Here is an 18,165-nt window from a genome sequence, read left to right as displayed (position 1 = left end):
AATAACCAAGTTAACGCTGGGCATGGTGGCTCACGCCTGTAATCCCAGTGCTTTGGGAGGCCAAAGCTGGTGGATCATTTGAGGTCAGGAGTTCAAGACCAGCCTGCCCAACATGGGGAAACCCTGTCTCTACTAAAAATACAAATATTAGCCGGGTGTGGGGGGGTACACGCCTGTAATCCCAGCGACTCAGGAGGCTGAGGCGGGGGAATTGCTTCAGTCTGGGAGGCAGAGGTTACAGTGAGCTGAGATCGAGCCACTGCACTCTAGCCTGGGCAACAGAGTAAGACTCTGTCTCAAAAAAAAAAAGAAAGAGAAAAAAAGAAGTAACCAAGTTAAGATGAGGTCATTGCAGGGCCTCATCCAAGGCAGGAAATCCAAGACTGGGGTTCCTGTAGCAAGGGGAAGGTAAACAGACAAGCAGAGGGAAGATGATGCGAAGACAGGAAGAAGACAGCTTGGGAAGACGGAGGACGGGAGTGACACAGCCACACGCTAAGGGACACCAGAGGCCACCGGAAGCTGGAGAGAGGCCTGAGCCAGAGGCTTCCTGGCGCCCTCAGAGGCTGCGTGGCCCTGCCCACGCCCTCACTATGGACCTCAGGGCTCCAGAACCCTGAGGCAGAACAGTTCTGTGCTCTAAGCCACCAATTTGAGATATTTTGTTACCCCAGCCCTGGGAAACTAAGACAGGGCGTGACCCCCATCTTGCAAATGAAGAAACTGAGGTTCAGGAAGTGGCGAAGGGCCCTGGCTGAGGACACACGGTGAGCCGGCAGCAGAGCTCGCCTTTGAACTCCACTCTGCCAACTCGGGGTTTTCAACACTTTCCTGTGTGTCCTCTGGGGGACTCACGCAGTGACCTTGGTCAGTGCAACCTTGGACAATGTCCCCAGGCCTCAGCTGCAAGTCTGCCAAGTGAGGTGACATTGCTCCCACAGCAACGGGTGGAGGTGAGGACTCAGAATGGGTGTTCAGGTACCGCAGTGCACGGATCGCAGGGGCGAGCTGTTATCCATCTCACTGGGGTCTAAACAAAGCTGTGCAGCCGCCTTGCACCAAGTCTGCCCCTGAGGCACACCAGGAAACTGCTCCAGAGGTGCTCATCTCCTTCCCACACCCCTCCGCATCTCCCTCTGCCCGGCCCTTCCCAGGTGCCTCACCTTTCCTGTGGCACCATGGGACACATACTTGGCCCCCTCCCGCTGGGCGATTTCCACTTGTTTGCGGGCGATGCAAGGCCTGGCGAGAGAGGTGCCCAGGAGGTAGCGGTCCTCATACAGTGCGCTGGACTGGATGGCCGGCCAGATGAACTCCTCCACAAACTCCCTGCTGACATCCTCAATGAACACCTACGGGAAGAGAAGCCCGGAAGGAAGAAGTCGGCAAGGACAGGGGCCAGCTGGCATCCAGAGCCCCAGGGGCCTCAGCTAGCTGAGAACTACAAGGGGCCACCCAGGCTGTGCCCGGTACTTCTCCTTCTGCATCTGCCGTAGACATCATTCATCAACCCCAGCACACTGCACTGTTACTCTCCCTCCTGCACTCATGGCAGACATTGCTAATCAATAGCTTGTTTTTTTTGTTTTTTTTTTTTTTGAGTCGAAGTCTCACTCTGTTGCCCAGGTTGGAGTGTGCAGTGGCTCAGTCTCGGCTCACTGCAACCTCTGTCTCCCGGGTTCAAGCGACTCCCCTGCCTCAGCCTCCTGAGTAGCTGGGATTACAGGCACACGCCACTATGCCCTGCTAATTTTTGTATTTTGGGTAGAGATGGGGTTTCACCATGTTGGCCAGGTTGCTCTCGAACCCCTGATCTCAGGTGATCCACCCACCTCAGCCTCCCAAAGTGCTGGGATTATAGGCATGAGCCACTGTGGCCGGCCTGCTCATCAATCCTGATGCACTATTCTGTGAAACTGGATGTGGCTTCTAAATCCGCCCCAACAAGATGAGACTTAGTTGTCACCTAAGATCTCACAGCAGTAGTTCCCAACCAGAGACAGTTTTGTCCCTGTGGGAGGTGGGAGTAGGGGAAGCATCTGGAAATATCTGGATATATTTTTGGTTGCCACAACTGCCAGGTCGGGGGTGAGGGTAATTCTGGCAGCTAGTGGGTAAAGCCTAGGGATGCTGCTAAAATCCTCCCATGCACAGGACGGCCAGCCACATGGAAACAGTGCCAAGACTGAGAAACCTCCATCTAGAGGAATGGTTCTTGAAATGTAGACCCCCAGGCATTCCCAGTGACTTTTCAGGGAGACGCTGAGTTAAATTTTTTTTTTTTTTTTGGAGACAGGGTCTTTCTCTGTCACCCAGACTGGAGTGCAGTGATGTGATCCTAGCTCACTGCAGCCTCAGCCTCCTGGGTTCAAGCAATCCTCCCACCTCAGCCTGGGACTACAAGCATGTGCTACCATGCCCGGCTAAGTTTTTTATTTTTTGTGGAGATGGGGTCTCACTATGTTGCCCAGTTTTCTTCATAGACTTCAATAAAACAAGGCATCACATAGCAAGGAAGCCCGGGGAGGCTAAAAGAGAAAAACAAACAAGCCAACAAAAAACAGGTTAATGCAGAAAACAATTACAGGAGTCCATCTGTTTTCTGTTAAGCCAGACATTAAAGAGATTCGCAAAAATGGAAGCCAATAAGATTCTTACTAAAATTTTTTGTTTGAGAAAATATTTTTCATAAGTATAATGTTACTTATGTTAACATGTACCGTTTATTTAAAACATTTCAGCTTTTATTTCTTTTTTTTTTTTTTTTTTGAGATGGAGTCTCCCTCTGTCGCCCAGGCTGGAGTGCAGTGGCCGGATCTCAGCTCACTGCAAGCTCCGCCTCCCGGGTTTACGCCATTCTCCTGCCTCAGCCTCCCGAGTAGCTGGGACTACAGGCGCCTGCCACCACGTCCGGCTAATTTTTTTTTATGTGTTTAGTAGAGACGGGGTTTCACCGTGTTAGCCAGGATGGTCTCGATCTCGGACCTCGTGATCCGCCCATCTCGGCCTCCCAAAGTGCTGGGATTACAGGCTTGAGCCACCGCGCCCGGCCTCAGCTTTTATTTCTAATATGATAAATATCAACAGATATTATCCACAAAATCTCTCTAAGGCCTTCAATAATTGTTTTTTTTTTTGAAACGGACTCTCACTCTGTCATCCAGACTGGAGTGTAGAGGTGCAATCTTGGCTCACTGCAACCTCTGCCTTCCAGGTTCCTCCTGCCTCAGCCTCCCGAGTGGCTGGGACTACAGGCATGTGGGGTTTCACTACTAAAGAAACCAGGCTGGTTGGCCAGGCCGATCTCGAACTCCTGACCTCAAGAGATCTGCCCACTTCAGCCTCCCAAAGTGCTAGGATTACAAGCGTGAGCCACTGCATCCAGCCAAGCCCTTCAATAATTTTTAAGAGTCGAGAAATTCTTAGTACTGCTTTTGCGACTTCCTGTGTCTATAATTATTTTGAAAAAATCCTTTTAAAAAATGAAATAAAAGGCAAAGAAAAGAAAGCAATTGGGACTAAAGATATATGAAAAACATTAGGATAAGTGTGTTTTGTTTGTTTGGTTGGTTGGTTTTTTTTTTTTTTAAAAGACGGAGTTTCGCTGTTGTCGCCCAGGCTGGAGTGCAGTGGCATAATCTCGGCTCACTGCAACCTCCACCTCCTGGGTTCAAGTGATTCTCCTGCCTCAGCCTCCCGAGTAGCTGGGATTACAGGCACCCGCCATCATGCCCAGCTAACTTTTGTATTTTTAGTAGAGATGGGGTTTCACCATGTTGGCCAGGCTGGTCTTGAACTCCTGACCTCAGGTGATCCACCTGCCTCGGCCTCCCAAAATGCTGGGATTACAGGCATGAGCCACTGCTCCTGGCCCATCCTAATGTTATAGGCAAGAAAATAAATATGGAAAAACTCCACATAAATTAGAGTGTAGAGGGTTCCCAAGACCCAAAGGTTTGAGAACTGCTCATTTAGAGTAAAGGACAAAAGCTGAAGCCGTGCACAAAGCCCTGCTTCCGCGCTGCTGAAAGTGCACTCGAATCTTCAACACTCAGAGCTCTTTCATCCCGTCCTGGGCTACTGCTCGGACAACCCTTCTCCTCCAATCTTCAACACTCAGAGCTCTTTCTCCCCATCCTGGGCTACTGCTCAGACAACCCCTCTCCTCTCCAGCACTTGGGAGACACAGAACCAAGGAGGGACATTCTAGTTCCAGGCCTGTGGCCAGTAGGTGACTTGGGACTGGGGCATCCACTCCCTCATTTTAACATGCTAATTTTAACATATCCATTTTAACATGCTAATTACCCTAGCAACCTTGCAGAAGCACCCCACAGAAGGGATCAGTTCTGACCCGGCAGGTGGGCTGGTGGCCTTGCACATCATCCCTGTTATGTCACCTGCTCACTCCCCCAAATGAAGGGGCACAAGTGGCAAGGGTCAAATGAGGGAGCACATGTGAGCAGGGGTCCTGATGACCCTGTTCACTACAAGGTCCCTCGGGTGATGGGGACAGGGTCTGCCTGCCACATGCCTAGATTCACAATCAATGCACCAGACTCAATGAGTTTTCTGATTCTGTTGAATGAATGGAAGAATGGGTAGACAGAGAGATAAAAGAGGGAAGGACAGGTTGGGGGATGATGGACATGATGGATGGATCATGGATGACAGATGGATGGATGGATGAATGGATGGATGGATAAATGGTGGATGGATGAAGGATGGAGGGATAGACGGATGGGGGATGGATAGGTAAATCGCTGGCTGTCTAGATGAATAGATGGATAGACAATGGAGAGGATGAATGGATGGATGGTGGATGGATGGATGAATGGATAGGGAAGGAAGGAATGGAAGGGATGATGGATGGATGGATGGATGGATAGATGGATAGATGGATGGATGGATGGGTAGATGATGGATGAATGGAATAGATGTGGTGGAAGGATGATGAATGGATGGACGGATGACGGACGGACGATGGACGAACAAACGACGACGGATTGACAGACAGACGACGGACGAACGGACGATGGGTGAAACGGACGGACGGATGGACGACGACGGAAGAATGGATGGATGATGGATGGATAGATGGATGATGGATGGATGGATGGTGGATGGGTGGATGATGGGTGGATGGACGGATGGATGATGGATGAATGGATGGATGATGGATGGATAGATGGATGATGGATGGATGGATGAATGGATGGATGGATGGAGGTGTGAATGGATGGATCGATGGATGATGGATGAATGGATGGAGGATGGATGGATGGATGGATGGATGATGGGTGAATGGATGGATGTATGATGAATAGATGATGGATGATGGGTGGATGGGTAATGGATGGATGAATGGAAGGATGAATGGATGGATGGATGGATGGATGGGTGGATGGATGATGGATGAATGGATGGATAAATGGGTGGATGGATGAATGGATGGATGGATGGATGGGTGGATAGGTGATGGATGGATAGGTGGATGGATGATGGATGGATGGATGGATGGTTGATGGGTGAATGGATGGATGGGTGATGGATGGGTGATGGATGGCTGGGTGGATGGATGGATAATGGATGGATGAACGATGTATGATGAATAATGGATGAATGAATGGATGATGAATGGGTAGATGGATGATGGATGGATAGCTAATGGAGGGATGAATGATGGATGGATATGTGCATGAGTGGATAAACAGAGATAAAAGAGGGTGAGTGGGTGCATAGATGGACAGAGAGATAAAAGAGAAGAGAAGGTAGGTGGGTGGGGAAGAGACACTCCACCTGCATGGGAAGGTGAGTGGGTGGAAGGGGGCCTGGGGGAGGCAGAAAAACAAGAGTATTCACACACCTGAGAGCAGATCTCATACTCTTAGAAGCAAGAAGACACATTGGAAGGGATGGGATCCCTGGGGCAGGAGCATCCACCACTGCCCCTCCACATCACCACCCCACTCCCAGCCCAAACCCCTGCCTCCCGCCTGGTACCTTTTTGGCCCCAAGCTTCAGTGCCTTCTTCCTGGCTTCCTCGAAGTCTTCCTTCTGGCCAATGTTGGCCTGGGGAGCAGAAGCAGAGAGGCCCTGTCAGCCCCTGCGGGGAGCCCTGGGTTCGCACCGTCCACATACAGCAGCCCCCCATCCCCTGTGCTACAGAGACAGCTTCCATTCCATGGCCAAGTCACAGTAAGAAGGAAAAAGCACAAAGTCCAAGGCTTGGAGAGGTGAGATTCTTCCAGGAGGTGAGACAGGGAGCTGGATTGCAACGTGGCGCTGGCCGGTGGCTTCCGTGGGTTGGAGCACTGGCTGAGCCTGGCTCTGGCCACACAGGCTGCAGTTGTTGCTGGAAAAGTCTAGGGTTCTCCTGAAACTCATCTGTGTTTTCCAGAAAACTCTTTCTCGGCCAGTGCAAAGATTAGCTTGTCAGGGCCTTCCTAGCCTCCAGCTCTCCTCCCCAGTCAAAGACTGGGCCATCCTAAGGCAGCTGAAGAGGCGGGAGGCAGAGAAGCCCGTGCTCAGGAACTTCCAGCTCTGTCCCTGCGGCCGGTGCCCTGACCTCGGGGTCCGACGGCCCCTGTCTAGACACTGCCATGCTTCCTCCTGCCTGGACTCTGGCCTGCTGCCCAGATCCTGGCCTCAGCCCTCGCGCCCTTTATTCTGCTCACCAGACACTGGAATGTTGCCAAAGCCCAGCTGCAGGTGCTTCTCTGAATCACATTCAGCTTTTAAATCGCCCAGGTGGTAGCCCAGGGCTCTATACGGCCAGCTCCTGCTCAGATTGCCCCGCTGTGCTGCCTACAGTGAGATGGATACACCTGGGCTCTTTGCAGCCCCTCAAAGCTGTGCTCTCACCCACCAGGTGACTGTGAGCAAAGTATTTCTTCCCCTGCTCACTTTCCCCAACCTGAATGACAAGGGCATTGAGTGTGGTGAGACACGCCGATATGCCAGCAAACAAATCACTTTTGGCAAGAGCTAAGTTTTGTCTGTCCAGAGACCCAGCCTCACTTCCTCTGGAAACAGAACCTTCTTTCCTGGGTGGACCCCATTCCACAGGGATGGAGAGGAACACATCCTGCCCACTGTAGGAGCAGGCTCATGGCCCAAGTCTCGCACCCCATGATGCAGTCATAGTGACTAATGCACGGTGGGTTCCCATGGGCCCTACTGGTGGTAAGCCCTCCTTTTTGGGAAAGGTGGGCTATGAGGGTGACCATGAGCCTTGCCTGCCCTGTGGAGAGGCCAAGAATGAAGCCAAGTAGAGTTGGGGACAGATCTTAGAAGCACCTGGATCCAGCCCTACCTGAAGCCATCCTATCCCTGGACTTCTCAGTTATGTGAGCCAAGAATTGTCTTTTCCCTTTCCTTTTCGCGTAAGTTGGTTTGAGTTGAGTTTCTAAAATTTACACCCAACAGTCCTGACTAGCGCAGCCACACAGAGGACTCAGAGCTGTGGTCAGGTTCAGTCGGAGAGGAGCTGGTTTGCAAGGGATGACTCCTATGGGCCCTGGATGGGGAAGTGGCATCACGCATAACCCATTACCCGTGACCTATTTCCCATCCCAGAACCAGGTGACCCCCAGCGTCCTTCCAGCTCAGGTTTCCACAATCTTTGCGGAATTATTGCAGGCTGACAGCGTACTCTGGAGTTGGGAAGACCGTGTGCCTTCCCAGGGCTGGCAGCAGGTCCCAGCCCACCGCCTCTCTGCAAGCAGGCGGACCAGCAGCACTGCCAAGGTCACTGCTGTGCCCTCCCCGTGCCCCCATCACCTGGCTCTGGAAGGCATCTCAAGGATGGCCAATTTGCATATAGAGGAAGTGAGGCAGTACAATGAGAAGCTATTTTCCTAGTTCCAGTTCAAGACTGGCTTAGAGAGTAGAGGCCAGGCTTGATTGAGTGACGGTGAGCAGACAGGCTGACAACCCGGACAGAGGCTGGCAGGGGGCGGACAGGACAAGCTGCGGGACATGCAGGAAGACAGACACCCAGGTCGCTCCCTCACCAGATAGGCAATGACGTCGTAGCCTTGTTCCTTCAGCCACACGAGGATGCACGAGGTGTCCAGGCCGCCACTGTAGGCCAGAACCACGGAGCCTTTGCTGGACATAGTGTCTGGCGGGAGTCGAGGAAGAACCTGAGTGACCCTGAGACAGCCAGTGCCCCCCGCCAGCCCCTGCAGATGGCCCCGCCTCAGCCTTGGCCCTGGACAGCCTTGTCTCCCGGGCAAGCTGCCACTGGAGGTCGGAAACAGGATGTTCACCTTCAGCGCCTGCCACCCCCGGGGACCCTGACCTCGCACAGTCTGCACACACCCCCACGGACCACGCTGGGGCCTGGGAATGCTGACTGCCGTCCTAGGCTGGCCAGGGAGAGGCATCTCTTGGACCTGATCCCCCAGCAGGGAGGTAAGGCGGCTGAGGCTGAGCAGTTTGGCCCAAGGCCAGGATATGAAGAAGGCACTCAGGCAGGAGATGTGGGAGGGGCCTTGGCTCTGAGCCTCTGGCAGCTGACACATCCCCCATCAGAACTGCTCCTTGCCAAGCACTGGCAGGGCCCTGGGAGCCTCAGCTGGGTCTCCCTGTGCCCCTGAACCCCCAGTACAACCCCATGAAGTAGGAGTCGTCATCCCTACTGGGGAGGCAGACAGCAGGGCTCAGAGAGGTCAGTGGCAGGCTCAGGGTCACACAGCGCACACGAATCCGTGCTTCCCCAGTGTGCAGTGCCGACACCCACCTGCAGGTGGAGCAGGATGCTGTGGGGCAGGTGCCCAGCCCCAGTCCCTCTCCTACCTGGAGCCCCATGGAACCTTCGCTGGTTGGAATTTTAGACATGGTGTCTCTCCAAATGTGAGCACCTCTGAATTCAACTCTGCCAATGCCCAGTTTGGGGGGACTCAGAGACCAACTCCCCCCGTGTGCAGGTAGAGAAACTGAGGCCAAGGGAGGGAAGGCGATAGATAAGCAGAGGCCTAAAACCTCTGCAACCAGCGGCCCTTCCCGGGAGGGGGACAGAGGGGCGAGCAGGCCCTCTGCAGCCAGGCCCTCTGCAGCCGGGAAGCGCCTGCGGTCTCCCATCCTGCCCCACCCTCCGCCACAATGAAGCGTCCTGAAGGCACCACAGCCTCCTGTCTCCTGGTCTTTACAGCCATGCTTCTTCCCCGAGGGCTCTCCCTGAATCCTGGGCTGCCCTTGGGCTCACTCTGCCTCCCCCACATGCCTCCTGTGGCCCTGGGCTTGGGTGCCCTTACTGCGTCCAATTTGCTGAACAGGAAACCAGGGTTGGAGAGACGAGGTCACGTGCCCTAGGCCATCCGATCAACAAGCAGCAGGGGCAGATGTGGGCCCAGGCCTCCGGGTTCCAGCCTCTGTGGACACCTGGCCCCAGCATCCCACATTTCCTGAATGGACAGGGCATGTTTGCTCTGCCTGGGAACGTTTCCACCTGAGTCCGACCAACGTCACAAGGTCAGAGTCACCCAGGGTCTTTATTAGACACTATTGGGGAAGCGGAGCCCCGAAGGGTCACCCGGCCATCACCATTGCAGTGATGCAGGCATCGCTATCCTGAGCACTGTCCGTGTGCCTGGAAGCTCGGGGAGAGGAAGTGGCTCTCCCAGGCCTCCCGGCCTGTGCCGCAGAGCGCACCCGTGTAGCCAGGTGGACTTTGGAGCCCCGTCACATGAGTATTCAGTCCTGTCATGTTGCACGGTCCCACCCGCCAGTCAGCCGGGGCTCACAGGCCTGTGCTGCCCTTTGGACTTAGAAGGGGAAACACCTCAGGGGCCACGCAGCTGGGGCAGAGGAGGTGGTTCTGGTCGGTGCCCACAACGTCCCTACTGGGCATTCAAGCCCCTGCCCCCGAGTTGCTGGTGACTCAGCAGGCCCTGACCCTGGAGCCAGCAGGTGGTATCCATGGCAACTGCAGCCAGGCAATTGGCCATGCAGGATGGAGGGAAGGAGGGAGGAAGGGAGGCAGGGAGGACTTAAGGTGGGCAGTACCTGGGATTGGAGGCGTGAGTTCCTGGCGTCTGGAATCTGTCTTCACGGTGCAGTGAACCACTGTGCAAAAGCAAAGCTACTCAGCTGCCTGCAGGCAGCCCGGGCATCCCAGAGGCCTTAAACCTTATCTCCTGTGAACAGCCTCACTGAGCAGGGGAAGCCCAGGAGCCCCAGAGCCACCTGTCCTGCCCCCTGCCCCCTGCCCCAGAAGGCATTCAGGAAATGCGTAGAAGCCTATCCCTGTTTGTGTGTGATGGCGTGGGTGGTGTGGTTGAGTTGGGAGAAATTCTGTTGTATGTTGTAAAACAGCTCTATTGAGGTCTACTTGACAGATCATAAATTGCATTTTTTAAATATCAGATGGGTAATGAGCCAACATCATAACAAAGTTTGAGGGTGGTACCTCGCAAACACACGAGAATAGCCAATCAGCACACTCATGAGCTACAAAACTAATCGCATAGTTTTTGGTGTCCAATTTAGCAAGTTTCGGCCTGCGGATGCGCCTGTGACACCAACTCCACAATCAAGGGAATGGACATGTCTGTCTTAGGCCGACCCCTTCCATTTGGGATTCTCTTCATTTTAGAGGCAGGAAAACTGAGGCTTGGGCTAAGGAACTTTGCCCTGCATCTTGTTTGAGCCAGGACTCAAACTCACATCGGCTCAGCTCCTTAACCCACTGCTCACGGGTATAAGACCACCATCCCTCTCGGGGAGACTCAAGGAAGGGAAGTCCTGGGCAAGTGTGATCTGATGATGCTGGCCCAAGATGCACCCAGTTCTGAGAGTCACCCCTGCTCCTGCCTCCTCTCAGAGGCACCTGGAGCCAAGAGGGTAGGCACAGGGAGGAGCAGCTCTGCAGAAACACCTGCATTGCCTCAGTGACCCGCCATGCCTCCTGCCTATCAGAGCTCTATCCTTTTTTTTTTTTTTTTTTTTTTCCAGACAGGGTCTCATTCTGTCACCTAGGCTGGAGTGCAGTGATGCAATCTCAGCTCACCACAGCCTCGACCTCCTGGGCTCAAGGGATCCTTCCACCCCAGCTCAGTGCCACTAGCCCCAAGTAGCTGGGACTACAGGCCATGCCACCACACCTGCCTCATTTTTGTATTTTTTGTAGAGATCAGGTTTCACCACATTGCCCAGGCTAGTCTTGAACTCCTGGACTCAAGCGATCTGCCTGCCTCAGCCTCTCAAAGTACTGGGATTCCAGGCATGGGCCACCACATCCGGCCATCATGCTGTATTCTAACTGCCCTCTCCCCCACTATGAGCTCCATGGAAACAGGGACCATCTCCCAGATGCCTGTGGCAGGCACTTAGAACAATGCTGTTAGTTCCACTCTCTGGAGGTCAGCTCCTCACTGCAAAGAGAGGGCTGGGGTGCCCCGAAGCTGTGGAGTCCTACACATGCTCTCATGGCCGAGCACGGTGGCTCACGCCTGTAATCGCAGCACTTTGGACGGCCGAGGTGGGTGCATCACTTGAGATCAGGAGTTCCAGACCAGCCTGGCCAACATGGCAAAACCCCATTTCTACTAAAAATACAAAAATTAGCTGAGTGTGGTGGCATGCACCTGTAGTCCCAGCTACTCGGGAGGCTGAGGTATAAGAGTCACTTGAACCCGGGAGGTCAAGGTTGCAGTGAGCCAAGATCGTGCCACCACACTCCAGCCTGGGTGACAGAGTGAAACTCTGTCTTAAATAAACAAAACGGAACCAGTGAGCCCCTCCTGCCTGCCAGGCTATATCTGGGCGGGTGTGGGCTCTGAGGCCCTCAGCCTCTGGGGCTGGGCATGGTGAAGCAATGCATGGACTTGGCGTGTGTACCTGAGACAGTGCGCGCGTGTGTGTGTGTGTGTGTGTGTGTGTACTCACCCAGGGGTGTGTACCTGAGAGTACACAATGTGTGTGCTTGCATGCGTGTTTGTAATGTGTTTGGGCTTGCACATGTGTGCCTGTGTGCATGCACATGTGTGTGGGTGTTGGGGCCTGTGTATGCATGCAGAGAAATGAGCTGGGCAGATGGGCTTGGGAAAATGATGTAATCAGACAGCAACATTGCTCCTGCCCTCCCAGCAGCGGGTGGGGCACCCTCCTCCCTCAGCCTCAGCAGGTCCCTAAGCTGCATTTGCAGCCCGAGGCAAAAACTGAGGGCTTGCTGTCAGGGAGGAAGTGACAGGGAGAGAAGGAATGGCAGCTGCAATCCAGTGAGTGCTCACGGCAGGCACAGCACACAGGTCAAGTCCACCAGATATGGGTTTGAGTGGCTCCAGCTCTCTAGCATAACTGCTCAGCTGCAAAATGGGGGTTGGAACAGCCTGCTCCCCACAGGGCGACTGTAAGGATTTGGTGAGATGCTGGGGGAAGGAGCCTAGAGCTGGGCACCAAAGCATGTGTCCACTAAGCTCTGTGCACCGCTGCCATGGCTGACCTCAGCCAAGTTCCTGGCTCGCTAAGCCTCAATTTCCCCATCTGTACAACCTAACAGCCCTCTGGGTTCTGACCCTCCCGGACATTGAACTTTCTTCCTGGGAGCTGCGCTGGCAGGCAGATCCTGGCTGAGTTCAGCCTCCCCTAGTCCCAGCTCCACCCCCACCACATCCCCCAGAAACGGCCACAGCAGGTTTTTCCAGCTCCTTGGCAAATGCCCACTGCCCTCCAGCCCTCCTTCACCAGAAGAGACCAAAAGGGAAGGTGGCCTTACATCAAGGTACCAGAGCCACCTGGCTTTCACTGGGATGGCGTTCTCTGTGGCGCCAGCCACAGCCACCTGTTCAGCTTCCAGCAAACAGGCCAGCCTGGGCGCCTGCTTGACACTAAGGAAAACTCGTGCTACTTGAAAACGTCAGAGCTGGAATGACAACAAGAGCAGCTACTATGTTCAGAGTCACAGGTGCATCATCTTAAGGTGGAGACTACCATTGCCACCTATTTACAGAGGCAGAGGCAGAGGCTAAGCGGCTCGCCGAGGTCACAGGCTAGTGGCTTCAAACCCAGCCTGACTGCAGGCCACTTGCTCTTCCCTGCACTCTGCCCTTCTCTCCCTGGCTCCTAGGAGACCTCACATTTTCTCCCCTTTGCTCTACACACCTTCCAGAACACCAGTCCCCCAGTGGGTCATGGTCAACCTGCCCACTATTCCTCCAGAGAGCCTGTGCGCTACAGCTCAGGCCTACTGCCCCGTGGAAGGTTCCCCTGCAACCCCTCTCTGACATTCTAACTCGGCTGAGCTCGGTTTGTCTTTGGTGATGGAGGAAGGGCACATTCTTCATTCACTCAACTCATATCAGAGTGCCTGTGGGTGCCTGGTCTCCCCCAGTTCTGGGGAGGGGGCCACGCTCTGGAAGATCAACTTTGCCCAAAGCTACATCAGAAAACAGAGGCTTAGACTCTGAATTCCAGAGAAGTTACCTCTTTCCACATGGGTGCCCAGTGCCCACAGGCAAACCACTGACTTCGGGGGCTGTGTAGTCAGTGCTCAAATGAGGCATCTGGTTGACCTGGCTGGCCTTCCAGCACCCACGGGCCAAAGATGAGATGGGCCGGGGTTGGCAGGGGGAAGCGCGTGTGCAGCAGGCAGTTCTGGACCTGGCTCCACTCCAAAGCTCCTGGGGCCCTGGGCCTGCTTCCCAAGCAAGGAGACTGTGCTGAGAGTGGGGCCTCCCCTTCCCTCTTACCACGTGCCTGGCCCTGCCCAGGCGCTCAGCAGGCAGGAGTCACTATTCATTCACTTGATCCACCCACACAGAGCAGAACCAGAATTACTTCTCAGCAGGGTGCACAGATGGCCCCTCCAGGACAGGGCCCCGCCCCCACCCCCAAGCTCCCCGCCCCAGGCCCTGGGCCAAAGGGGTCTGGGAGGGAGAGGGAGTTTGGAATGGAGACTCCTCCAGTACCTGCTCCTAGCCAAGCTTCCCAGTCTGTGTGGCTGCTTCTCTCTCCTTCTCATCAGAACCTAACCCCAGGCACAGTTATTGTGTAATTGGACCCAAGCCCAGCGCCCAACAGTCTATACAGAGCTCTTAGCAGCCTCACACTATCTGCGTGTTTCCTGAGCCCTCAGCCCCAGCCAGCTCTAACAGACTGAAGTTTGGGGGCCAGGCGCTTGGGTGGCTCGAGCCTGTAATCCCAGCTCTTTAGCAGGCCAGAGGGAGGAGGATCGCTTGAGCCCAGGAGCTCGAGGCCAGCCTGGGCGACATGAGGAGTCCACATCTCTGATAAATTTTTAGAAAGAAAAGAAAATGAAAGGGAAGCTTGGGAATCTGGAGGCTGAGCCAAGGCCTCACCAGGTCTCCCCATCACCGGGTGTGTGCTTGCTGGGAGCCGAGGATCAAAGCCCAGGTCCCCTAGGTCTTGATCTACCCCTGGGGAGAGGACAGGTCTGTTCCTGCCCTGAGACCTGCAGCCTGACCCGGCTGCTCGAAAGCGGACTCTCCACTTCTCAGAGACTACTGAGGCCAGGCCAGCCCTCCTCAGGAACAGCCCCCGCGGACTGGGAGAGGAGTTTCCTCTCTTTCACAATGACCCTGTCTCCCTGGAGGGGGCAGTCGCCGAGGGGCCAAAGGCAACAGCAGCCCGGATGGAGGATATTCCTGGCACCGCCCCTCCCACAGAGCCCAGCCCCGGCCAGCAGGAAACCCGCCGCGAGGCCGCGAGACTGCCAGCCCCACCGGGGAGAGCTGGGTGGCTGCCGCCCCCTGCAGGGAAGGGAGCCAGGGCCACCACGCCCATCTGTCCAGGGTAAACTGAGGCTGCGGGGAAAGCGATACGTCCAAGCCCGAGAGGGGATGGAATCCTGGTTTTACGTAGAGAAATAGAGGTGGAGACAGACGGCGAGTCGGAGAGAGGGAGAGAGAATCGGGAGCCCCCTACACGCTCCGGACTCCCCAGTTCTCCATGTGGGGGCTTCACGACACAGAGGAAGCCGGATCCGCGAATGAGTCCCGAAGGGACCCGGCTGCGCAGGGAACAAATAACCAGACCCGCTCCTCGGACCCGGGGACTCGCGCCCCCGCCGCGTCACCCAGGCTCCAGGAACCTGGGATCCGACGCCAGGCGTCTGAGCATCGCGAGCCTCTTCCCTCCTGCCTGGGTCCCACTCCCAGGCGAGTGGCGATCGGGGGTCCGCCCTCTGCCTCCGCGGGCCCCGGAACGCGCGTCTCCTCCGCCTCCTCGGCTGGGCCCGGGAAGGGGGTGCCCTAGGCTAGGAAGTGGGCAGCGAGAGGGGCCGAGGGCTCCTTACCGGGCTCGGGCAGCGGTGGTAGGCGGCAGAGCAGGGCCGGCAGGGGTGCGCATACCAGGTTATAAGCACAGGGCCCGGGGGGCAGGGCCGACGACCGGGGACACGTGGGGGGAACGCGCGCCACAGACCCCGCCCCCGGGCCCGGCCCCCGCCTGGAGCCGCTCAGGGTTTACAGCCACCTGCAGATGGGCGGGGCCCGCCTCCCCCGGCCTCGTCCGCACCTCCAGCCGCCTCCCACCAGGTCCCCGCCTGGGCCGGGCGCCGGCTCACTCTCCCAGGGGCGTGCCGGCGGGGGTGCAGGCGGTTCACGGCTCCTGGCCCTGGCCCTGGCCCGCGGGCTGGCGGCGCCAAGGAGGGCGGCAGTGGCTGCGACCCATGTAACTCAGGGGCGGGAGGTGGCCGCAGCCGTCCTTCGAGAGACTTGCTTCTTGGGCCTGGGGAAGCGTTCAAACCCTTCGAGGTGGAAGCGGGGATAAAAGTTCCACTGGCGCAGGGAGCTTGGTGCTCACTTCTATCCGGTGCCTGCAGCCCGGGCCTTCTGCAGCTCCCAGAGCCCCTCCTTCCCCACCGTAGCCCCCGGGAGCCGAGTAAGGATGAGAAACCCTAAGGTGAGCCAGTGCGGGAAGGCCCGGCTTTCATCCCTCAGGCCAGGGCTGGTTGCTGGCTGTCTTCTCAGAGTCTGGCACCTGCCCAGACTCCAGAGGGCACCCAGTAAGCAGTGAATAAAAGACTGTCTGGCTGCGAACCCACTGGACAGGAGGGAAGGTTGAGGTTCAGAGAGGTGAAGTCTCTTGCTTGTAAAAAGCAGCTGGGAGTTGTGACCCCAGGCCCGACTTCAAAAATTTCTCTACATCAGGAGTTTCCCAGCTTGGTCTCGCGGCTCCAAAGCCCTGATCACCGCAACCACAGCCCCAGTAAAACAGCAGGTCCTGGGACCCCATCCAAGGCAGTTGTTCCATAGTGAGCCCTGACCCCAGAGGGGAGGACTCCTGGTCCTCAGCCGGCTCTGAACCTGGGGGAGGTGGGAGCCCCAAGCCTTGCCCAGCTGCTACCCTGGAGTCAGCACTCCTTTTAACCACCATCCACTCTCAGCCCCTCTGCCAGCCAGCCCCCACCACTGCCTCAAGCCCGTGGCCAGCAACAATAGCTACGAGTCCTTCGAGAAGGAGAAAAGGATCAAACCAATTCACAAACAAAGCCATAGCTCTATTCTCTCTTAAGCCCCTTAGTTCTCTGGCACCTAAACCTGGGATGTGGCCCTTGATGGCAAAGGGGCCCCCGGTGAGCCACGTGGGGCTGGGTGTACATAGATGGCTTGAGGCCCCTTCCAGCTAGGAGGCGGTATCACAGCTGGCCCCCCTTGGCCCTCTCACAGGACCAGCTGGGGGCCTCGTGGAGTCTCTGGGCCTTCCACACTAGGAGGAGGCAAGTGAGGAATGCCCACAAAATGACATCCTTGCAGCAGCTGTGTGGCCTTGGGGTGGTCACTCCCCACTGTGCCTGTTTTCTCATTGGGAGGGCTCCCTGGAGAGAGCAAGCATTCTGTTTTCATCTTCACGATTACCCTGTATGAAGTACCTGTGATTGTTATTCCCATGGTATGGGCAGAAACCTGACGCACAGAGAGATGATGTATCTTTCACAAGTCCACACAGCATGTGAGTGGCAGAGTGGAGCCACAATCCAGTGTCTGAAGCTCTGGCCCAAACCCTCTGCTCTAGCTCCAGTCTGAGCTGAACTGAAGTCACAGTCCCAGGGTCACAGGCTGCTGGGACCTTTACTCCCTGCCTCAGAAATTGTTCCAGCCTAGGGGACAGACCCTTCCTAACGCACAGGCACCAGTGACATGAGGGGCAGTGAGGTCACAGCTCTCCTGAGAAGAAAACAGGGGCCCAAACTGCCAGCAGCAACCCTCCCCCACCACCACCCTCCTACCACCAACAGCAGGGTGAGTGGTTGCCCAGAGGCAGAGACCAAGGTGAGGGAGGACTGGCCAGCTTCTGAATGAGCTGTATTCTGCCTGGACCCCTCCATCGGCCAGGTGGACCTTCAATCCTGCCCTGGCCCTCACCCTGTAGAGCAGTGCTGGGGGCCAAGGTGGGGCGTGGCCCAAAGGGATTCCCCCACCTGAGGCTGGGGCACCATGGCCTTTGTCTTTCATCCTACCCCCTGCCCACACCCAGGTCAGGGGTCCTCCAGGAGTCTTTGCACCTTCTAGGTAAGCGATCTTGGTGGCATTCCTAAAAACAAAGCAGCACCTAGGCCTGAGGAGGTGGAGAAACAAAGGCACTGGGATCTGAGGCACTCAGACTTTCTTCTTTTTTTAAATTTTTTTAATTTGGAGTCTTGCTCTGTCACCCAGGCTGGAGTACAGTGGCACCATCACTGCAGCCTCTGCCTCCCAGATTCAAGCAATTCTCCTGCCTCAGCCTCCTGAATAGCTGGGACTACAGGCCAGCCACCACACCAGGCTAATTTTTGTATTTTAAGTAGAGATGGGTTTCACCATGTTAGCCAGGCTGGTCTTGAACTCCTGACCTCAGGTGATCCACCCACCACAGCCCCGCAAAGTGCTAGGATTACAGATGTGAGCCACCGTGCCCAACAACATTCATATCTTCTAAATATATCAAGTCTGCCCCTTTCTCTCCACCTCCACTTCCTCCACACAGGACCACCATCTTCTCTTACTCAGACCCTTATAATTTCTTTCTTAAGTCTCTTTCCTGGTTCCCCCACTTCCCCTAGTTGCCCCTCCTACATTTCCTCCCCAACAGCTAGAAAGGTTTTTGTTTGTTTGTTTGTTTGTCTGTTTTAAGAGATAGAGTTCTTGGGGTCACAGCTACGGGTACTCCAGGGCCCAGCTCTGAGATGAATATTTTATTGGATACTTTGGATGACTGGCC

General features: G+C 55.7%; 1 protein-coding gene and 1 non-coding gene across 2 annotated transcripts in view; both read right to left on the bottom strand.

The window, feature by feature from the left end:
• The window catches only part of ASS1 (argininosuccinate synthase 1), a 57,794-nt gene extending 42,485 nt beyond the window's left edge, over window positions 1-15,309 (bottom strand). Inside the window, exons 1-5 of the mRNA XM_021927129.2 lie at window positions 15,260-15,309; window positions 10,012-10,071; window positions 8,016-8,125; window positions 6,004-6,072; window positions 1,164-1,352 (exon numbers count right to left, since the gene is read on the bottom strand). Coding sequence (XP_021782821.2) covers window positions 1,164-1,352; window positions 6,004-6,072; window positions 8,016-8,120 — 363 coding nt within the window. The 5' untranslated portion in view covers window positions 8,121-8,125; window positions 10,012-10,071; window positions 15,260-15,309. The remainder of the gene's footprint in view (window positions 1-1,163; window positions 1,353-6,003; window positions 6,073-8,015; window positions 8,126-10,011; window positions 10,072-15,259) is intronic.
• Window positions 10,366-10,467, bottom strand: LOC116270183. The gene has a single exon (XR_004178108.1). It is a non-coding gene; the product is annotated as a small nucleolar RNA U13 (small nucleolar RNA).
• Window positions 15,310-18,165: the final 2,856 nt, after the last annotated feature.

Source organism: Papio anubis, chromosome 13, assembly GCF_008728515.1.
Source record: "Papio anubis isolate 15944 chromosome 13, Panubis1.0, whole genome shotgun sequence".
Lineage (NCBI taxonomy): Eukaryota > Metazoa > Chordata > Mammalia > Primates > Cercopithecidae > Papio > Papio anubis.
Note: the sequence above shows the minus strand (reverse complement) of the source record. Positions and strands in the feature narration are given on the sequence as shown.